The 24219-nt window shown below is 44.9% G+C and overlaps 1 protein-coding gene across 1 annotated transcript; it reads right to left on the bottom strand.

The window, feature by feature from the left end:
* Positions 1 to 18850: 18850 nt before the first annotated feature.
* Positions 18851 to 23927, bottom strand: LOC143896568 (uncharacterized). Its single transcript, XM_077404509.1, has 2 exons — positions 19168 to 23927; positions 18851 to 19097 (listed from the first exon to the last, which is right to left on the bottom strand). The coding sequence occupies exons 1-2, from the start codon at positions 23925 to 23927 to the stop codon at positions 18851 to 18853; spliced, it is 5007 nt and encodes a 1668-aa protein (XP_077260635.1).
* Between the last annotated feature and the right edge of the window lie 292 nt (positions 23928 to 24219).

Raw genomic sequence — 24219 nt, 5'->3', positions numbered from 1 at the left:
ATTTATAAGAGACTAAATGTTCACTCGTGTTCGCGATCGAACAAAAACCAGTCGGCGTCTCGAGAAATTAGTTTTACGTACGTCACGTTGAACTCGAGGCCGGCGACCGATCAGCTGTTTTGAAATATTATTTGCTCGCTTTGTCCCGGGGTATGCCTCGCGCACCGAGTCCCCGAGACAAAGGAGCGAGTAAATATAGGCCACCGTGGAACTCTGTTTTTCTGTCCTTCGAATGTATACTAGGAAATATACCGATATTTCTGCGAATTTGGTCGACTTTACTCTGAAGGGCAGAAAAACCGAAATTATTTCAAAACAGCGGATTGACTCAGCTGAATTTTCGGCTCGGTTTTTGTAACCGGGGGTCCTTAAGATTCAGTCACCATCGCATGCAGGACCATCATCGCTAGCGTTTCGAGATCTGGAACTCGTTAAAATACGTGACGCAGATATTGTAAAATTGGCCTCGTGCGACACTAGCTTGTACATGAAACCGTCAACCGTACTCTTCTTATTCGAACTAGAACATTGCGTCGAGAATGTGTATTTTCAACTGTGCCAAAATGTTCATGGCGTAAGTGAAAAATTTAAACAATTTGTAATCATTTTACGTCAAAATTGTATCACCGATAAATGTAATGCAGTTAGAATCTTGCGTGAATTTTATGATAAGAATTCAATTATTGATTGTGAACTGTTGGCGTATGCTGCAGATAATATTGTACATGATGCATTACATGAGAAATAAATGTATATATTAAAATGCATATCACTGTATCTAAAATTATCTTTTCTTCTCTCAATTATTTATTATAATGAAAAGAAACGCGCGAACGGGGGCCGGGAGCGAGAGAGGACGCGAACGAAGAGACGCGAGCGACAGAGAACGCGAGCGAGAGAGGAAATCTATATACATTATTATACTGTATATCTATATACAATATTTTGCCTTTGTAACGCGCGACGACATAGTTGAATGGCGCCGCGAAACACCGATAAGCGGCTCTTCCTAAGACAGAAAAATAAAGAAGAGAGACCGCGACGGTTAAGTCAAAAAATTTTTTGGTCGAGTACCTACGTCGTCGGGCCATCGACGCTCGCTTTTGTAGTGAGACGCCGTAACCGAATGGTGGCTTGCATGTTCTAGAAGGGTGAGATCATTGCGGAGTCAAGTGTCTAATTCGCTGTTTTGTTTATATTCGCCGATAAAATTCCAGCAGCCGAACGGCGCCTTTGTAATACCCCCGCGCCGATAAAGTGACGACACCCCCCCCCCGGGCCAATTTCGGCGGTACCTCTTGTCAATACGATATGTTTATTAATATTTAATAAACATGTCCCGACACGCTCGCCGACCCCCCCCCGCTCCCCCTCACCAACGAGTCGCCCCCCTCGCTCCCCCTCGCCAACGAGTCGTCATCCCCCCCTCGCTCCCCCTTGCCCTCGAGTCCTCCCCCCCGCTTCCCCTCGCCAACGAGTCGTCCTCCCCCCGCCCGACCCCTCGCCAACAAGTCGTCATCCCCCCCCCTCGCTCCCCCTCGCTAACAAGTCTTCATCCCCCCCTCGCTTCCTCACGCCAACAAGTCGTCTCCCCTCCCTCCTCCCCTTTGCCAACGAGTCGTCCTCCCTCCCCCCGCTCCCCCTCGCCAACGAGTGGCTCCCCCCCCCCCACTCCCCCTCGCCCTCGAGCCCTTCCCCCCCGCCCCGCTCCCCCCTCGGAGCTCCCGGGGTAGATCTCTTATTGATATATCTATTTATTTTCCCGCCGTGGATTTGAGCGATGGCGATTACGAGCTCGGTCTGACAGATTTTGAAACCTATCACACGATACCGAATGTAAATTCGTCGAACAATAAATTCTACTATGACGACGACGACAAGGAGATTACCGTTCCCGAAGGATCGTATGAACTGCGTGATATAGACATGTATCTGAAACGCGCTCTTTTATGGGACCAATCCGATAATGTCTCGACAAACGAAGATGAACCGCACCCATTGATTATTATTCATGCTAATAACAATACGATGAAGAGTGAGATCAAGTGCGCTTATCGGATAAATTTCACAAAACCGAACAACATTGGATCACTGCTGGGATTTTCAGCGAATCGCGTGCTGGAGCCGCGACAATTGCACGAATCGGATGTTCCTATAAATATCATCAACGTAAACATCATTCGCATAGAGTGTAACGTGACCGCGGGTGCGTACAGCAACGACAAGTACGTGCACACGATACACGAGTTTTCACCGAGTGTGCCTCCAGGATATAAGATATCGGAAACGCCGGCACAGATCATTTACCTCCCGATCATCGTACGGAGCATTTCGGACTTGACGCTTCGCGTTGTGGATCAGGCCGGTCGATTGATTGATTTTCGCAGAGAAGAGATCACCGTTAGACTGCATGTACGAAGACGACAGCGATAACGTGAGATGCTCGTACTGAACGAAGCTGAGCAGGTGCAACAGACGAGAAACAAAAAGACAATCCGATCGCCAAAGAAGAAACTCACTGCGTCGAACATTGAATTTTTGAAATCATTGGGTTTTGTCGTACGAAATGGCTAATATCTTAAACATTGGAGGTGAACCGATCTTTGACGACAGCGTCGTCAAGGTTGAGACACACACGTACAATCCGTACGCCAACACAACGTTTGGACATAACGATAAGATAAGAATACCCATACAACAGCAGGATTTATACACGTTGCCGTGCGAGAGCTTTCTCTACGTTGAAGGACAATTGACGATAAAGAGAAGGAATGACGAGTCTGTGACAACGCTTGCAAATAATTGCGTGGCGTTCATGTTTGATGAAATTCGATACGAGCTCAACGGTGTGGAGATTGATCGCAACAGAAACGTTGGCATAACCAGTACCATCAAGAACTACGTATCGCTATCGTATAACGATTCTCAACTCATGCGGAATGCTGGATGGGACGTTACATCGAGCATACCTGAAGGATACTTCAACTTTTGCGTACCGCTCAAGATGTTGCTAAGCTTTTGCGAGGATTACAAACGCGTCGTTGTTAACGCTCGTCACGAATTAATTTTGATACGAGCGCGTAGCGATAACAATTGCATTGTAGGAAATCCGGCGACGAAGCCGGAAATTGAATTGTTTAAAGTACAGTGGAAAATGCCTCACGTCACATTAAACGAGGTCAATAAGCTATCTATGCTACGGGCCTTGGAAAGCGGGCGATATCTTAGTGTCAGTTTCCGTTCGTGGGATCTGTACGAGTATCCCATGTTGCAGAGCACGACCAAGCATTCGTGGGCCGTCAAAACGGCGACTCAGCTGGAGAAGCCGCGGTACGTTATCTTTGCGCTGCAGACCGGCCGCAAGAATATCATGTCTCAAAATGTTAGCGTATTCGATGACTGTAACTTGACCAACGTGAAACTTTATCTAAACTCCGAATTTTATCCGTACGATGACATGAATCTGGATTTTGGCAAAAATCGATACGCCGTTCTTTTCGATATGTATGCGCGTTTTCGTAAAACTTATTACGGATACGATTCTTTCGATACGCTTTGCAGCTTGTATACATTCCTGATGGAAGGACCTTTTGTTGTCATCGATTGCTCGCGACAAAACGAATCTGTCAAGAGCGCCACCGTGGATGTGCGAATAGAATTTGATTGTAAAGAGAATGTACCTGCAAATACTACCGCCTATTGTCTCATCTTGCATGATCGCGTAATCGAATACTGCCCGCTGTCTAATGTAGTGCGCAAACTCATGTAAATTGCAATATCAGCAGATATTGCAATATACGCAGATATTACAATATAAGAGACACTGATGTACCGCGATAAGATACAGATTGCTCCATTGTTTCGACATAATCGTACCGACGTTTGTCAATCTGCAGGGGTTCACCGTCGGGATGAAATTTGTCGTAAAGGAGGTGGCGGTTCTGAGAAACGGGACCGTTTTGGCACATTACATTTTTACATGTCCCATGCCATGGAGTCTCCTCGCGAAATCCGACAGATCATGCGCTTCCTGGTTGATTGTGAATCACCATGGACTACGATGAGAGGACGGAAACGTGTCCTACAGCATGGCGAAACATCTAATTACGTCGGCTGTACTTGGAGAGGGCGACGAGACGTCGACTCTTGTGTACGTCAAGGGATGCCAGAAACGAGAATGGCTGGTGGATCTGCTTGAGAATAAAGCGAGAAAAAATCTAAAAATCGAGACTCTGGATGCAGATTAGGAAGATATCGAATCTATAAATAATCTAGATGTTACTAATACTGTAAGATGCGGAAAACATGTTAAGAATTGCGCATTACAAAATGTATTAAAAATATTTAACTGGTGGTCGCGACACCAGAAAAAATTATGATTTTTTTTTAATAAACTATATATGTATATATAAATGTTTTATTTCTTTTTCTCACATAGTTTGTAGTATAATGTAGCTGTTTTAGCTGTTCAAGAGCTGTTTTTAGTTGTTTAAAAGAAGTTTGATAGCGGTTCAATAGCAGTTATACAGATCACAGTTATACAGATCGCTGTTATACAGATAATTGTTTTAGTTGTTTGATAGCTGTTTAAAAGCTGTTTCTAGTTGTTTAAAAGAAGTTTGATAGCGGTTCAATAGCAGTTTTACAGATCAAATCACCAAAAGTCAATGGCGCGATATTGTTTTCGAGAACATACGTGTCTCGCGGTGACATCATTGCACACGTGCAATACTGCACATCGCAGATTTTTTGGAAGGCGCAATTGTATGGATGCTGAGATGAAATTAGATATGATAAACAAACGATGTGACAATTGTGAGATGTAGAAGAATGAATTTGAAGGTACGCTCAGTAGTCGAGGACTGGAAGTAAGAGTCGGTTGGCATACTTGATAGTGTTCGGACGTGTTTGTCTTGTCGAAAAATTTCAAGTGTCGCGACTGTTTGTACTGTCTGCACTGTGTGATTTTAACAGTAGCATCGTGTATTGCGCCTTTTGAGGCATACAACGTTCTGTAAAAATGAATTTCGGAGAATTACAGTTTGAAGGACATGAAATGGAAGTTGAAGCAAACGTTAAAGAAATGGAAGTGAATGACGAGGAAGAAATGGAAGTTGATGACGAGGAAGAAATGGAAGTTGATGATGAAGCATTATTGTCGGACGATTCGTGTTATGATAGTGAATTGGCTGATGAGGATATTCCGGACGAAATTTTCAGAGTGTTAAATCAAGCAGAAGTGAATATGTTACACCCTCTGACAAAGATGTGTTGCATATACTCTTGTTTTACTCCAGGACATGTGAAGTTTTGTGCGTCATGCATTGTCAGAATATGCGGATTGTTCTCGATGTTATACGCTGTTCGCAGACATGACACATGTCCGTATATCCTTATAGATGGTCTCTTTTGTTCATCTTGTGGAGACCCATTATATCTGATTTCACCGAGTAATCTATGTCCCATGTGTGTTTTTGTGTAAATTTTAACTGTGTAAATAGCCTGTGTAAATAGCCTGCAGTATTTTAATGTATACATATTATTGTGTAAATTAAGAGACAATGGCCTGAATTCTGAAGGTGACTGACTCAAGAATTAGGGATTTCTGGTTCAAATCCTGCGGTGGTAAGCAAATTTTCTATGTATAATATAAATTTATTTAACGCGATTGTGAACGAGAACGCAAACGGGGGAGAGAGACCGCGCGAGGGAGAGATAACGCGAACGGGAGCGAGAGAGACCACGCGAACGAGAAGACGCGCGCGACCGGGGGACGGGGGAGAAATATCTACGATGGAGAGATAACGCGAGCGGGAGCGTGCCGTGTGACGACACGCGGACTCCGCGGCGCGGCGAAACGCGGACCCCCTCGCTCCGCGGCGCCGGAAAACGCGGACCTCTCGCCCCGCGACGCCGAAAAACGCGGTCGCTCTGCGGCGCCGGAAAACGCGGACCTCCTCGCCCCGCGGCGCCGAAAAACTCGGTCGCCCTGCAAAGCTGGAAAACGCAGCGCCTGAAAAACGCGGTTTCCCTCTGCCCCTCGCCCCGTAACGCCCAAAAAACGCGGTTCCCTCTCCCCCTTCCCCCGCGGCACCTGAAAAACGCGGTTCCCCCTCCCCCTCCCCGCGGTTTCCTCCCACCCGCGGTTCCTCCCCCGCCCGCGGTTCCCCCCGTTCGCGGTTCCCCCCCCCCCCCTGCCCCTCACCCCACCCCCCTCAGATCCCCGGATCAGATCTCTCTTAGCTTACCTACTGCAGTATCATCTAAGACAGTCATATCAAGAGACACGGTAGTGTCTCGCGCCAAGTACACGCGGAGCGAGACCGACCGTGACTCTTTTACGCGACGCGACGGGTTGCGAGTACCCGAGATGTTGAGATCTCGATAACGAGTGAACGGATCAAGTTCTAAGTAGGCTTGATCGATAGCTTGGGGTCCACTTAGGGGGGGGTTTCTCTCATAATATTCCGCTACGTGCCCTACGAGCGGAGATATTGCGACGCAAAGTCCAAATGTAAAAATTTTTTATTAAGATACTTCTTCTTCTACTTCTAACGCCGACGTCTGATATGATGACGTCATAATCAGAAACGTCACTTTCACTTTTTCGACGCTGGCGGCGCAGGTATCGCCAGTTTCGACATCGCGCGCGTATTTCGAAATTAGGTCGATAGACTTATCGGTCAGAAGGAAGATTTCTATTTAGGTAAATTAGGTATATATATAAATAATATATATTGAGTTAACGGAAAAGAAGATTCTCTACGCTTGGCAGAAAATGCCGCTAGGGAATTTTTAAGTCGATTCTTATGAATTAAGCTTGAATTCGATGTCTAGGTATCCCAGGTTGCCGATGACGAGGTCCAGATAGTGCGCTTCATAGTTTTCGGTGTCCAGGTGTAATAACACGTTGAATTCGATGTCCACGTGTCCCAGGTTGCTGATGACGGGATCCAGATAGTGCGCTTCAGAGTTTTCGGTGTCCATGTGTAATCGTACGTTTAATTCGATATCTAGGTGTCCCAGGTTGCCGATGACGAGGTCCACATAGTGCGCTCCGTAGTTTTCGGTGTCTACGAGTATTAATATCTTGAATTCGATGTCCACGTGTCCCAGGTTGCCGATGACGAGGTCCTCATAGTGCGCTCCGTAGTTTTCGGTGTCCAGGTGTAATCGTACGTTGAATTCGATGTCTAGGTGTCCCAGGTTGCCTATGACAAGGTCCACATAGTGCGCTCCGTAGTTTTCGGTGTCCAGGTGTAAGAATACGTTAAATTCAATGTCTACGTGTCTCAGGTTGCCGATGACGAGGTCCACATAGTGCGCTTCATAGTTTTCGGTGTCCAGGTGTAAGAATACGTTAAATTCAATGTCTACGTGTCTCAGGTTGCCGATGACGAGGTCCACATAGTGCGCTTCGTAGTTTTCGGTGTCCAGGTGTAATAATACGTTGAATGCGATGTCTAAGTGTTCCAGGTTGCCGATGACGATGTCTAGATAGTGAGCTCCGTAGTTTTCGGTGTCTACGTGTATTAATACCTTGAATTCGATGTTTAAGTGTCCCAGGTTGCTGATGACGAGGTCCAGATAGCGCGCTCGGTAGTTTTCGGTGTCCAGGTGTAATCGTACGTTGAATTCGATGTCTAAGTGTCCCAGGTTGCCGATGATGAGGTCCACATAGTGCGCTTCGTAGTTTTCGGTGTCCAGGTGTAATAATACGTTGAATGCGATGTCTACGTGTCTCAGGTTGCCGATGACGAAATCCACATAGTGCGCTTCATAGTTTTCGGTGTCCAGGTGTAAGAATACGTTGAATTCAATGTCTACGTGTCTCAGGTTGCCGATGACGAGGTCCACATAGTGCGCTTCGTAGTTTTCGGTGTCCAGGTGTAATAATACGTTGAATGCGATGTCTAAGTGTTCCAGGTTGCCGATGACGATGTCTAGATAGTGAGCTCCGTAGTTTTCGGTGTCTACGTGTATTAATACCTTGAATTCGATGTTTAGGTGTCCCAGGTTGCTGATGACGAGGTCCAGATAGCGCGCTCGGTAGTTTTTGGTGTCTAGGTGTAATAATACCTCAAATTCGATGTCTACGTGTTCCAGGTTGCCGATGACGAGGTCCACATAATGCGCTTCATAGTTTTTGGTGTCTAGGTGTATTAATAACTTTAAATCTGAATGGGTGCGTTCAGCCGATACTCCGCTAGCCTAGCAATTGTGAGCAGTCGCTCGTTTTCGCTCGTTTCCTCTCCTTTTAATCCATTAGGTCAAAAGAGAGGAAACGAGCGAAAACGAGCGTCTGCTCACGATTGCTAGGCTAGAGGAGTTTCGGCTGAACGCACCCAATGTAGGACACGTAGATATCAAATTCGAGGTATTAATACATGTAGACACTAAAAACTACGAAGCGCACTATGTGGACCTCGTCATCGGCAACTTGAAACACGTGGCCATCGAATTCAAGGTATTAATACACCTGTACACCGAAAACTATAGAGCGCACTATGTGGACCTCGTCATTAGCAACCTGGAACACCTAGACATTGAATTCAAGCTTGATTCATAAGAATCGACTTAAAATTTCCCTAGCGGCAGAATTAGAATTGTCATGACATAATAAAAATTGCTAAATTAAAATTATGTCTAGACATAATAAAAATTGGACAGAAATTATGTCTAGACATAATAAAAATTGGATGAATTAAAATTATGTCTGACGTAAAAATAATTATCAAAAATATCGATACCTGAAGATATCGGTACATACATATACAGTTGCGAACAACATTCAGTAAGACACGCAAATAAAAATAAATAAAGAATTTTACAGTTAACGACTTATTAACATTAATCATGCTTTATTGCGATTATGTTTTATGTTGAAATTGAAAAATATATACAAGGTGTACAACTAAAAAGGTTACAGATTATTATTTTAAAAAAACTAAGCAAAATATTAAATTGTTGTTTTCTTTAGAAATAATAGTCCGTAACAATTTTAGCTTCATACCTTGTATTATATACTGTTTATAAGATTATAAAATATATTGTTTATAAGATTAAGATGCGTAACACTACAAAATGGCGTGATATCCGTACAAAATTACCTTTTAAAAAAAAAATGTAAAAAAGAGCGCCAAGTACACCCATAGTAGTGTATATGTATTATGTTGTTACCCTGTTATGTTGTTACCTCGAAAAAAACAAAGTGGTAGTATTATACCTCCAAATAGCTTTATCCTGTACATACTGTTTATAAAATGCGTAATATACTACAAAAAGGCGTGATATCCGCACAAAATTACCTTTTTTAAAAAAGGTAAAAAAAGGCGCCAAGTACACGTATAGTAGTGTATATGTTGTTACCTAAAAAAAAATGAAAGTGGTAGTATTATACCTCGAAGAAACTTAAGTAACAAGTGGTAGACTTTTATATCTCGAAAAATCTCGAAAAAATTTAAGCAGTAGTATCTTTATTTCCGAAAAATTATAACTCAAGTGATACACGTCACAAAATTATGTTTCCTTATCAAAAAGAAAAATCGCGCTTCAAGTGATCTATTACAATTACAAAAAAGAAATGATATCTCTTTAAATTAGAGCGCCAATTACAGAGAGAACATGTATATTGCCTCAAAAAATAATTGTTGCACTACTTTGAAAAATCTTTACATTGTGTCAATTAGAAAAGAATGTATGATAACAATTTTATAAGATTAAAAAATTTTATTTAAATTTAACAAGGGAATACAAGATATTTAAATACAAAGTTTACATGTGTATTTTTTAATGGTCACAAAGAATTACAGAGGTAACAGTACAAAATACAAATATTTTATTAAAATATTTAATCCAACGAGGGAATACAATTTGTATTTAAATATAAATTTTATATATGTATTTTTCAATAGAATAAAATATTTAATCACAAAGAATTACAAAGGTAACAGTACAAAATAAAAATATTTTATTAAAATACATAAATTTTTCTTATAAAAAAACTTGGCGCTGTTAGACCTCGAAATTTTAAATAAATAAATAAATTTATTCTATACTTAATTATAAGCCGCATTATCCGCCGTCCGCGTCGTCACGCACACCCATATCATTCACTCCCACATCCACGCTGATAATCATTTAATATTACTCCCATCGCATTTTTCTCTGAATTATTTTTATTTACTGTTGTCCTTATTTATTTAAAATTTCGAGGTCTAACAGCGCCAAGTTTTTTTACAAGAAAAATTTATGTATTTTAATAAAATATTTTTATTTTGTACTGTTACCTTTGTAATTCTTTGTGATTAAATATTTTATTCTATTGAAAAATACATATATAAAATTTATATTTAAATACAAATTGTATTCCCTCGTTGGATTAAATATTTTAATAAAATATTTGTATTTTGTACTGTTACCTCTGTAATTCTTTGTGACCATTAAAAAATACACATGTAAACTTTGTATTTAAATATCTTGTATTCCCTTGTTAAATTTAAATAAAATTTTTTAATCTTATAAAATTGTTATCATACATTCTTTTCTAATTGACACAATGTAAAGATTTTTCAAAGTAGTGCAACAATTATTTTTTGAGGCAATATACATGTTCTCTCTGTAATTGGCGCTCTAATTTAAAGAGATATCATTTCTTTTTTGTAATTGTAATAGATCACTTGAAGCGCGACTTTTCTTTTTGATAAGGAAACATAATTTTGTGACGTGTATCACTTGAGTTATAATTTTTCGGAAATAAAGATACTACTGCTTAGATTTTTTCGAGATTTTTCGAGATATAAAAGTCTACCACTTGTTACTTAAGTTTTTTCGAGGTATAATACTACCACTTTCATTTTTTTTAGGTAACAACATATACACTACTATACGTGTACTTGGCGCCTTTTTTTACCTTTTTTAAAAAAGGTAATTTTGTGCGGATTTTTATTTACATAATCTGTACACGCTTCACACACGTATGCATTTCTGTACATTTTTTTATTAAATATCCGCAAACATATTTAAAGGGATTTACTTCTGGTAGTTTCATGTTATGATAATCGTGATTAGGAATATCTAAAATTACACGTGCCGTAGATGGAATAAATTCTGAGGAAGTAGACGGATTCGAACATGACATACCAACTAAACTTAACATGCGATCATTATCCGCCGCACAATTTTGCGTATCTGAATGTTGTAACATCTTCATACTAAATAATTTTTTAAAGGCACGACTAAATTGTATCGGTGTCGGATTTACACAATTACCGCCTTGTTGTCTAACACAGCCAAAGAAATTTTCTAAACAATCTTGATTGATTCTTCGTGTCCGAATATGTGGAAAATTATGACATTTTAATTTTTCCTAAAGTTGCATCATGCTGTTGATAGTTATTTGCCAACATTTAAAGCATTGAACTTTTACACTAGATCCTTTGTCATTAATTACCTTAATAGTTTTTAAAAAACATAACATTTCTTCTAAAAATTTAATTTGTTTTTCGCTTTCTGTAAATACTTGCGCATATTCCTTTGGACTATTTAAAGTGAAAGAATTTAAAATATCGAATAATTTATCAAAATGGTCGATAAAATCTATTGTTCCAACTGCTGCGCTTGGAAGAAGGCCCAAGGACAAGTAAGTGCACATACCCGCACACATACGATTACTGAGAACTTGAACAGCGTATAGTACTCTCATTTTATCAAAATTACTTGGCTCGATATGCTTTTGAGTTAACTTTGGGGCCAATTTTATCCACTGTTTACTGTCTCTGTTATAAAATTCAATAATATCATCCCATGAAGCAACTTTGTTATTTCCAAATTGTATATTATGTTTCAACAAATTATCATGAGATCTTTTCATTAAATGCGGAGTATCGAATATATATAGTACCTCATGTCCGTCAACTAAAAAGATTGAATTTTGTACAGAAATACCTGATTCTCGGGATAGTTGTGTAAAGTTAGATCTCATGTCCGAAATTAAAGCATGCACAGTAGCACCGCAATGTTGTAATTTACGTATAACATCAAATATAGAATAGGTTTCAATACATTAAATTTACATGCATTCTCGACAAAACAAAAGCAAAAGGGAAGTTTCCAATTACCTTCAATGCTACGTGCCATAATAACTAAAACACTTTTTGCAGGTAACGGTTCTTTCTGATCATTACCGGTATCTTGAAAACCAATTATTTCATCTTGTGAAACATTGTATAATAAATGAGCTTGTAGACTCATTTCATCTATGCACAAAATGCAATGACGTTCTTATAGTGGCAATGAATTTATCTTTACAGCTAACACATCAAAAATTTTTTCATTTATACCGGGTTTAATTTGCCACGTTTGTGTAAACTTATGTAGACTGCGTATGGCAGATAATGCTGATTCTTTTTGAAGTTTTTTATAACATCGCGGACTTAGAAAGTATATACCTAAAGCAAATTGTTTAAATTCGGAACTATACCGTCTTCCACGTTTGCTTTTAATTTGTGCATCAATTTGGGCAGATAACAATCGTGCGAAAGTCGGAGAAAAAAACTTACAGCTTAATTGACACGTAGAATCTCATGGTCCTTAAGGTTCTCTTTTTCTCTGCTTTCTTCTTCCTTACAGTTAAAATCTTCACTTTTTTCTGAAGCCGTCTGTTTCTTTCGTCCAGTGTTTTTACTCTCCCTTGTAATCGTACAATGCGTTGTTGCAATTTTTTCTTCCGCGGACTTTCTTCTCTTCTTATTGTGCTGCTGGACGTGCTTCTATACATAACATATACATATATTATAGCAAAAAACAGATAGTAAACCTGTAGAAAGAAAGTTGAAGTATTAATTACAATTTTAGAAATGTCAATTACGAAAAAATATAAAAATAAAATAAACCAAATATTTATTATAAACTCTTAAAAAACTTATATTTGAATATTAAAATTAAATAGATATAGTATTGATAACCTTATTTATTTAAAATTATCTTATATATATGTGTGTGTGTGTGTGTGTGTGTGTGTGTGTGCATGTGTTCCTTATATGTATATGCAGACATGTTAAAATAAGACAAATGTTTTTATAAATACACGTACTCTCACGTAATATTATTTATGTCTTGTTATATTAAATGCAGAATGCAATTTTTAAAAGAAAAAAAACATAAAATGGACTGTAATAAGTTGTAAGTTTAAATCAAAACCTACAGACTGATTATAAAAAACTGTATAAAAGAAATAATATATTATAAAAACACATATGTATGTATATAATGTAAATACAAATACGTACGACTTAGCAATAATATGGACATCTTTATCACATTTTGGCATCTGCTCTGTTATAGGCGAGAATGATTTTGACTGTAAGTCACTGAAACATACCATTTTAGTGTAATATTACTTTTTATTGCTAAATAAAAAATGTCTAAAATAAGTTAATTATAAGAACAAAATACTATCTATAATAGAAAGATAAATACATTTTCAGATATTTATAAGTACCTATTTGTTTCCTCTTGTTGTAAAATATAAAGATTTTCTTCTTCAGGTAGCTCTTCATCCATCTTTTCATTTGCTGATGTTGTAATACATGCATTGCTATAAATTATATGCAATATCATTAATTATAATGTGTATTATATTATCAAAAATATTGTTTGATATTGTTTAAAATATACAATATACTATTGAATATAAAAAACCACATTATTTAGAATAGAAAAGATTATACTTTATAAGATGTGTATGGGCTTACTTTCTTCTAAAAAATATTGTTGGTACAGCATCTGGTTGAAAATGAGCTCTACTCTTACTTATCTTGTACCACTTTTCTTCAAAATGTAAGTGGCACGATCGATAATTGCGATGGCCATATTCTGCACCCATTGCTTCCAAATCTAATCTTTCACAAGCACGTATCCATTGCAACCATCTGTAAATATTATTCAAATTTGTAAATGTAAAGAAATATTGTAATAATATATACACATATGCATGCACATAATATACATACGTTTAGAAATATCAAAATAGTATTTTATAATATGTAAATTTATACTTGTTTTAAAAAATAATAATTAATAAATGAAATAAAATCATTATACCTTTCATGTTCCTTATTTGGAAATCATGGGCCATTTTTTTCTTCCAGATTTTCCCTCAAGATTCCTTTACAAATACCTGCAACAAAGCTAAGACCAAAGTGCTTTTCCTTTATAAGAGAATCGAGAATCTATACAATTTTTGTACAGATTAACTATTCTCCGTAAGGAAAATAATTTGTTCTCGGATTTCTTGCACCGTTTACTAAACACCTGTACATTATTCACTGAGGACTTATCACTTCACTTTATCACTTTATTATTTCTCGCATCAGATCACATATGTCCGTTGCCGCCACTTTCTACTGAACGGCCATTTAAAGGTCCTGCCCTGCATGGAGCATCTCAACGGTGCTAACAGAGAGCGAAAATACAGAGAGGAAGTGAGCAGAAGTGAGACAGAATATCAGTGCTCTGATTGGTTACATACCTCGCACGCGCATGTGCAGTTCATTTTCATCCACGCTGAAATCGGGAGAGTTGCGCTACTGTATATACTGTGCCCTCGGATCGCATACTCTACCGTTCGACTTGTTCCTTGTTCTCACGTATTGAGTAAGGACCTAAGCAGAATGGCTGTCTTATAACCTTAAGGCAGTGTTTTATGCCTTAAGTCTTTTTCTTATGTAACGCACAATACAGTACAGTATTGTGACATTGTGACTAAGACAAAGACTTAAGGCATAAAACACTGTCAAGACAGCCATTTTGCTTAGGCCCTAAGTTTCCACCGAGGTTTTATACTGGGTCAGAGTCGGGTCAGAATCGGGTTGGAGTGAGTGCTCTTGCGGTGGAAACACCAAACTCGAACCTGAACCCTACCCAACAAAATTTTAAAAGGTAGGGTCTAAATAAGGTTCGATGAAAATGACAAGAGTTGAGTTAGCGTTACTGTAGTGTTGCCAACTTGATAAATGAGTTATACATAAGTCTTCCAGAAGACATTTTACTTCATACTGTCAAGTTTACTTATTACCATTATCCAGGAGATATTACTTTTCTCTGTAAGCAGAAATTTATACAAGTGTTATTATACTATATTTTATTCGATAACTTTACTATTAAGGGGCACAACTAGTGTGACTGCCCAAAAAAAGGTAATTTTCGGGAATTTATTAAAAGAAAAGTATTGCATCGAATGTTTTGAAATTTTGAGAATATATTTGTGTATAAATGATTTATGTGCAGTAATTTTTTTGTATGAAAATAATCAATTTTCAGCGACTTATGTGTCATCTCCCGAGTCTCCAAAAAAAAGTTCTCCCACTGCTGCAGTGATTGCGGCCTTCAGAGTGCCTGAAATAAAAAAACAAAAAATGTCCGTTAAACTAGAAGGTATTTCCCGTACAATGACGTAGGATTATGAAAAAAAATTAAAATCCAACAAAATGGCGAAGTTTTGAAAAAAAATTTCAAATTACGCTTAAAAATCTCGCGGTTTTTTGCATGGCAAATTGACATTTTTCATCTAATCAAAAAACTGGAAGGTCATTGTATGGAAAAACAAATACTAAACACGCTCCAAAAAAATTCAAGTCGATCGGATGATTTGTATTCGAGTTAGAACTGCAGCAAATTTGAAAAATGTTGTTTTGAGAAAAACGCGTTTAAAGATAAAAATATTGATTTCATTGTTAAAAATCGAGAAATATTATACTTACAGCTAATCTGCTATTTAAGAGATCCACTCTTGAAATTTTAGTATGTTATTCTTGAAGCTATAGACTATCGAAAAATGCAAAAAAAATCGATTTTTCAAAAGTGTCACACTAGTTGTGCCCCTTAAATGATATATGTATATGTCTTTATATATAATCTTATATAATCATATATGACCTGTGACGTTGCGGCTCGCCGCATCGTCGCGGCGCCCCGCCGCCGTCACAAGACGCGGAATTTCGCGCCTAGGGACGGACCGGGGAGGCAACGGCGAGATCTCCAGGGGTCGTATTTAATCGCGTTTCCGCATTCTGATTACCTTCTTTTGTTTTTTTTTGCAATGTAATACGCGCGGCACCTTGCGACCGCAGGATGTCGCAACGCGCGCAGCGGTAGAAAAGGCGTCGCGAGTCGTGTTGCGCCGCCTCTCAGAGGACGCAATGCGGCGATTAGCACCGCCGGCCGAGAAGAGCGGCGAAACGGCCCGTGAGAAGTCCGAGGAATGGGCGGTGGAGATTGATCCGCCCGGCGTAATCGCGAAGCCGCTACCGGCGATACAGGCGCCGGTAGAGGGGGGTCAGGTTGCGGGGCTCCCGATCCAGATAAATCTGGAAACGGTGCAGGCGATTGCCGCCCTGCTGGCATCGGAGCAGGCCATCCGGCCTGAAGAGCAGGCGACAGTTCCAGCCAGAGATGGGGGGCCAGAAGCAGCCGCGGAGCGAGACAGCGCGTCCGATGGGAGCGTCCGGTGCCCGGAGGGCAAGCCCGAGGGCGAAAACGTTGACGAGGGAAAATAGGTTCCCATATATATATTTAGATATAAGTTTAGCGTTCCGAGGATGGGGACGTAATTGGACAGAAGTCCGTTGTTTCTTTTATTTTGACGGCCCGAGGGGTTCAGAGGTTATTGACGAGAATACGCCCCATCCGGCGCCATAGGATATAAGTTTTCATAAGTCGCGCAACTTTTATTTTCATTCATACCGGCTCAAGCCACCATTATTTTATTTTGTTACACCGTTAAGCGCGCGAACGGTCTAGAGCGCGTCAAACCGCAGTACAAGGCTTGAGCCACGCACATTTTCCAGGAAAGGAGAGGCGCCCAAATGGATGCTTCTCCACACTAAGACAAAAAGAGAGCCAAGATGGCGGACCGTCCGCAATTTCGTTTAATTAAAGATTCTCGCATTAGTAAACGGTCCCTGATCGAATCGGGGAGCCCGGGAAACAATGGTAGCTGGAAAAGATCGCATTTTGACCGCGGGAATAGAAAATGGCGGACCGTCCGTAATCTACGAGAAAGCGATCGGGGCGTGATATCGCGCGGTGCATGGCAGAACTACGAGACACGAGAAGGTCACGTAGCCGAAAATCGAAGCGATTCGATAACGGATACGCGAGTTAGGGTATCGTCCGCAGACTCGCACCAGGTGCGTCATCTCCTGGAACTACATAGCCCTGACAAGAGGGGAGGGCCTGATAAGGCTCCGTACCGCGCGCCGTCGAAATCCGACGACCGGGAAACAAGTTGGCGTACCGTCCGCAGACTCGCACCAGGTGCGTCATCTCCTGGAGCTGCATAGCCCTGACGAGAGGGGAGGGCCTAATTAAGCTCCGTACCGCGCGCCGTCGAAATCCGACGACCGGTAAACAAGTTGGCGTACCGTCCGCGAACTCGCACCAGGTGCGTCATCTCCTGGAACTGCATAGCCCTGACGAGAGGGGAGGGCCTAATGAGGCTCCGTACCGCGCGCCGTCGAAATCCGACTACCGGGAAACAAGTTGGCGTACCGTCCGCGAACTCGCACCAGGTGCGTCATCTCCTGGAACTGCATAGCCCTGACGAGAGGGGAGGGCCTAATGAGGCTCCGTACCGCGCGCCGTCGAAATCCGACTACCGGGAAACAAGTTGGCGTACCGTCCGCGAACTCGCACCAGGGGCATCATCTCCGGGAACTGAGTTGCTCTGACGAACGGAGAGAGGCTAAATAAGCGCCGTACCACGCGCCGTCGAATTCCGACGATCGAGTCGCGAGATAGGGTACCGTCCGGTAGATTGCGACACGGACGTCATCGCCGAGGAAAGACCTCGGAAGGCGGGATACCGGGTCCCAAGAACACGTCAGGATAGGTCGCCGACGTCGGCAGACGTGGTGCTCGTCACCCGGACGTCTTCCCCGGGGAAGTCGCCCGGAATCATAAAAGGCGTGCGAATTTAGCATAGGCGCACAGGTCGGCGTCAACCGCGGACGCATATTCGAAATAGTGGAAAACCACTACTGCTCGGGGGGGTGTTTATCCGCCCCGGATTCGCGAATGGTCAAACTCGGTTGAAGGACCAGAGGGCCCGTGCCCTCACGAAAACGATTAGAAATGCCAAAAAAGGGGGGGTGCGAAGCGACTCACCGTATCGTAGCCCGTGATGTCCTCGCACAGCCTCCGTCCTTCCTCCTGGTTCTCGTGGTGGCGGAGAGTCAGCCCAGGCAGGATGGTCGTGCAAGACGCATGCGGATCACGTGATCGTGCGTGCAGGCGGAAGACAAGCAAGCAAGCGTTAATGCACACGATTCGAATCACACGGCGCCGTTTCGCGGGGTGCACCCGGGCGCGGAATACCGTCCACAAAATCACTATGTGGCAAGATTCTATCGATACGATGTAATTCTTCTCGAAAAGCGAGAGACGACGATGGTCCGAGACGTGAGGCGTCGAGTACGGCCCCAAATTTTACTGTCTTCTCTCGCGTACGAAATACAACTGTGCCGGTGCTTGCGCCTCGCGAAGACACCGGGAAGAAGCCCCTCTTCTTCGTGCTTGGGGTGGCCGCCCGCGTGCGGGCAGCACGAGTCGGGTGAGTCGCGCGAACATTGACTATCGAATGGATCGCGATCCGCCAACGTCGCGCGCGAGTCGCTAATACGAAGTGAGCCTCGTTACCGACCGTAAACGAGACAAATATATACAAAGATGCTAAGCAACTAATCTAACGCGAATACAATACAATGACGCAACTAACAACTATTTACAAGTAACTATTTACACGCGAGTACCAAACATCCCGCCCACCAAAATGCAGCGAGATGCATTTTTTTTACGGATCGGGGTTGGTCGCCTGGAGAAGTGTGCCCATCGGCAGGGGGCACAGCTTCACCAGGGGACGCACGATCGAACCGCCCGTCACTCGGACCGTGGCGACCCGCGGAACGCCATCGCGACCCGGGTGAAGGGACTCTACCGCGGCCGCGCTTCCATTGGAGAGGCGACGCGTTCTCCTCTCGAATGAGTACGAGTGAGCCCACGGCGAGCGGATTAGCGGAGGTCCACCATTTGGGACGCTGCTGGAGAGTACAGAGATACTCATGATGCCAGCGTCTCCAGAAGTCCTGGTGAATTCGCTGTATTAATTGCCATCGACCTAAGTGGTTCACGGGGAGAGGAGTCAAGTCAGGAGAGGGAATGGCCACCAGGGGCTCCATTGTGAGGAAGTGACCGGGAGACAGGACCTCTAGGTCCAGAGGATCCGTGCTCACGGGACAAAGCGGCCGCGAGTTCAATACGGATTCTATCTGAGCGAGGACCGTCGCGAACTCCTCCAACGTCAGAATCTGCTCCCCCACCACCCGCCGTAAGTGAGTTTTAAAAGATTTAACGCCCGACTCCCAGAGGCCCCCGAAATGGGGCGCAGAGGGAGGGTTGAAGGACCATCGGATCCTCTCCCGCTCCGCCGCGCCGCGCATGTGTGCTGCGAGCTCCCGAGAAGCGCCCACAAAGTTCGTGCCGCAGTCACTATATAACAAGGAGCAGCGTCCGCGACGGGCTACGAAGCGGCGCAGCGCAGCGAGGAAGGATTCCGTGGTCAACGAGAGCGCCGCCTCCAAGTGGACGGCCTTAACCGCGAAACAAACAAAAAGGCAGACATATGCCTTAAACGAGGAGACCCCTCGCGCTCGGCGAGTGACGAGCGTGAAGGGTCCCGCAAAGTCGACGCCGCTCACCGAAAAGGGCTTGACCTGGCTCACGCGGTCGACCGGTAGCTCCGCCATGAGCGGTTGACTCGGGCGAGGGTTCGCTCGGAAGCACTTATAACACGCAGAGAGCACGCGTCGAATTGCGCGATGGACTCCGAGGATCCAGAACTGTTGTGCGAGGAGATATTGGAGCGTGCGTCTACCCGGGTGCAGATTCGCACGGTGCTCCCGCTCGATTATGAGGTCGGTTAACCGGTGTTTGTTGGGCAACAATATAGGGTGCTTGGTCTCGTAGGCCAATCCCGAGTGAATCAGCCTGCCGCCCACCCTGAGAAGACCCGTTGGGTCCAAAAAGGGAGCGAGTTTGAGAAACGGTTTTGGCAGCCCTTTCCGGTGCCCTAGACGATCGATCTCCTCCTCAAACGAATCCAGCTGGACGAGTTTGATTAACGTTAACAATGCGGAATGCGATTCGTGTTGGTCCACGGCCAAGGTCGCGGGTGCCGGCCTGGCCCTGGAACGACTTAGGAATCGAGAAACGTATGCGACTATTCTACAGATTTTGTCTAGCGACGAGAAGCGATCCAATAACGCGAGCAATGAACCGGGCGGATCGAGTGACACGAGCGAGGTGATCCGCTCTTCCTCGCGGGGAAGCGACTCCTCCGAGAGGACCGGTTCGACGTGAGTCTCGAAGTCCGCCAACCACTCGGGTCCCTCCCACCACATCGAGCTAGCCACGAGGTCGCGGGGAAACAGTCCGCGCGAGCAATGATCCGCCGGATTTTGATCCGTGGGCACGTGTCCCCAAGCCGCAATCGGAATCCTCTCCTGTATACGAGCGACGCGGTTGCGTACGAATGTCTTCCATCGATGCGGAGAGGATCGGATCCAACAAAGCGCGACCGTGGAATCGGACCAAGCGCGCTCAGTGTCAATGACGGTGTGACCCCGTAACACCTGACGGACGTACGCAGTTAAATCGGCGAGGAGCAACGCGGCACAGAGCTCCAATCGGGGTAAAGAGACCGCGCGGAGGGGAGCCACCTTTGACTTGGCACAAAGAAGCAAGCGTTTGCTCTCCGATGGAGCGACGACACGCAGGTAGATTACGGCCCCGTAGCCCAGCTCACTTGCGTCACAAAAACCGTGGAGCTCATATCGAATGTTATCGCCCACTGGGAACGTGCGCGGGATACGGAGCGCGGTCAACGCGTCGAACTCCGATTGGTAACGCTCCCATTGGCGGCGGACCTCCAACGGGGGTTCGTCATCCCACTCGAGCTTTAGCGTCCATAACCTCTGGATCAGGCACTTCGCGGTGAACGTCAACGGGGTCAAAAAACCCAAGGGGTCGAACACGCGGGCCACCTCCGACAAAATGGTGCGTTTCGTGCAGTTCCGATTCAGCGGGTTGATTTGAAAGCCAAAGGTGTCCGACTGAGAATGCCACCGGAGTCCCAGGACCTTGAGGACCTGGTCATCGGCTGACTCAAACGAAAGCATCGCGTCGCTACAGATTGATGGGTCGAGCCCCTCCAACGCTTCGGAGTGGCTGCTCGCCCATTTTCGCAGTTCGAAACCGGCGCCTCGGAACAATTCGAGGAGCTGATCTCGCAGCGCGACGGCCTGACCGACGGAGCGGACGCTAGCCACGACGTCGTCGACGTACAACGATTCGAGCAAGGTGGTGTAAACTAGGGGGTATCGTTCGCGATTCTCCCGCGCTAATTGAAGCAGACAGTAAATGGCCAGGAACGGCGAGGCCGTATTCCCGAAAGTGACCGTGTTAAGCAAGTAATCGAGTATGGGGTCCGACTCCGAAAAACGCCAGACGATGCGTTGGTAATCGCGATGCTCCGGCGTGATCCAGATCTGCCGAAACATTTGTTTTACGTCGGCGGTGAGAGCCACGGGTTTCGCGCGAAAGAGGAGGAGAACCGCGACTATGTCGGGCTGTAGCTTCGGTCCGCTTAGAATCGTATCGTTGAGAGATAACCCGTTCGGGCCTTTCGCTGAGGCATCGAAGACGACGCGAAGCTTGGTGGTCGTACTGTCAAGTTTGTGCACCCCGTGGTGCGGCAAATAGTAAACCCGGCCGTCCGGAGGAGCGGCCTCACTCGCGATGGTCATATGACCGCTATCCAGATAATCCTGCATAAAGGCGTTATAGCTCTGTCGAACGTCCGGATTTGACTTGAAACGGCGCTCGAGTGCGCGCAATCTATTTACGGCTATCGGCCGCGAATCCACGAACGTGGGAAGGCCCGACGCGAACGGGTACGAAACGACAAAACGACCCGAATGGTCACGGTAAGTAGTTCTTTCGAAGAACTCTATACATCGCTGATCCTCCTCGGATCGAGGAGGGTGTTCCGGCACGTCCTCCAGTCTCCAAAATTGCTCCACCGCGGCATCAATTGACTCGAGCGTGGTGGCAAAGGTGTGCAGTGGCTGCACTTGTAACGCCGGAGAGACCGCGCCCATCAGTACCCAACCGAACGCGGTATTGAAGGCGTCCGGTTCCCCGGCTCTCCCGGTGCGGCGACCGTCACGTAGCACGGATACAAAGGAATCCGCGCCCAGCAATATATCGATAGAGCCCGGCAGATGATATTCCGGATCCGCGAGCGGCAGTCCCGTTAAGTGACTCCAATCCTTAGAGTCAACTCGATGGTTAGGCAACGGCGAAGTTATGCGAGGGAGCACCGTGGCTTCGATCGGGAAACGAAGATCATCCCGATTCTTTACGCGAATCACGAGTGAAGTGAGGCCCCGAGTGGTGGCAGCCTTCGTCTCGTTGACGCCCAAAACGGCGACGCTATGTCTAGTCCGCGCGAAACCGCCCCTTCGAAGGCAGCTTTTTGTAATAAAGTTTGCCTGGCTGGCGCTATCCAGCAACATGCGTACTGGAAATGCGTTGCCCCTAACGTCAAGGGCCTCGGCCCGCACGGTCGAAAGGAGCACCACACTGTTAGAAACGCTGGCCATCGAAACGATGGGCTTGTTTTCGACGATGGTTGAGGGCGCGGACTCGCTGGCGCCCGAAGCTATCGAGGGAACGGTTGCGGGAGAAACCGTGTTAGCCTGCTCGAAGTGCAGGAGCGAGTGGTGTTTCGATTTACAGGACCGACAGGTCCACGAGCTGGGGCAGGTTTTGAGGTTATGACCCGAGCGCAGGCAGTTCAAGCATAATCCCTTGTCACGCGCGAGGTCGTGCCTCTCCCTTGCCGAGAGTTGAAGAAAACCGGCGCATTTTGCTAATAAATGCTGCTCTCCGCATTTTACGCACGCGGCGTTCCGGGTGACGAGCGAGGTAGTCGCTGCGCCCTTCTTCGCGGGAGTCGACGGCTTCGATTTGCCCGATTGCGCCGAAGGACCCGCCACTGACGCGAGAACCGAGCAGTAACTCGATAGGTATTGTACCAGCTGATCGAAACTCGGCGAGTCCACCGACATGTGGCTCGCTTCAAACTTCTCCCGTAACGTAGGGGTGAGTTTTTCCAGCAAGTGATTATACAGCATAAAATCCCACGCCTTGACCGGATAGCCTAACATTCCAAGAGCGCGCGTGTTCTCGGTGAACCCGTCCAATAACGCACGGAGAGAGGCGGGAGTATCCCCGACCAAAGGCTTAGCGTGTACGACTGCACGCCAATACTGCTTAGCTAACTCGCGCTTGTCCGAATAGCGCGCCTGTAATGCGTCATACGCGATGGGATAATTTTCCACTGTCAACGGCAGGTGTTTTACGACACCGAGAGCCTCGCCAGAGAGCGAAGTCAGTAAATGCTGAAACTTCTCGATGACGGTAACGTCGAGGTTATTGTGAACCGCCGCGTCGAAGAGCGCGATAAAGGTCGGCCACAGCGCGAGATCTCCGCTGAATTGAGGGAGCGCGAGCTTCGGCAGGCGAATGGCCGAGCGAGACGCGGACGATGGAGCCGGCGGATCGGCCTTCCGTGCGGCTCGAGCCAATTTCTCGTATCGCCCCACGACAGCGAAGCGCAATCGGTCGAACTCGTCGCGAATCTTATCCTCCGTCTCGAACTCGTCGTCCCCGACGTCTTGGATAATCTTTAGGTGATTTCCCTCGAAATCATCTACCACTTTCGCGACCGTCGGGTAGCGCGCCATAAATTCCGCCTTCTGAGTCGGGTTTTCCGATGCGAGCACCGAGTATTGATGAATTTCCCTCATGCGGCGAATGCATAGCTCGCGCCGCGATCGAGCCCCCTTCGTCATGGTGAGGATGATCTATACGCGCGCGAAGACACGAAAATCAACAACGGTTCGAAGGCTTTGTCCTACAGGAGTGAGAAGGATCGGGAGATGACAACTAATATTTGCGAGCAAATGTATGTGCACGTGATCAGAGCACGTGCCAAATATTTTCAAAGGTCTCGCTTCGAACGCGGAGACCAACAACAATATCGAAGAACACCGCACCGGTCGCCAAGGTCGGGAGGGGCGGGCGTCTCGAATTCGACGG

Source organism: Temnothorax americanus, unplaced genomic scaffold (genome assembly GCF_048541705.1).
Source record: "Temnothorax americanus isolate GAGA-0224 unplaced genomic scaffold, ASM4854170v1 Scaffold19, whole genome shotgun sequence".
NCBI classification, from domain to species: Eukaryota; Metazoa; Arthropoda; class Insecta; order Hymenoptera; family Formicidae; genus Temnothorax; species Temnothorax americanus.
This window is presented reverse-complemented; position numbering and strand designations above follow the sequence as displayed.

Bases quoted from the DNA above. Each gene is read 5' to 3' on its own strand.
- LOC143896568 (XM_077404509.1), bottom strand. From the start codon at position 23,927: ATGAGGGAAATTCATCAATACTCGGTGCTCGCATCGGAAAACCCGACT. The intron at 19,098-19,167 runs GCAATTAATACA...TGTACTCTCCAG, and splicing joins GTGAACCACTTAGGTCGATG to CAGCGTCCCAAATGGTGGAC.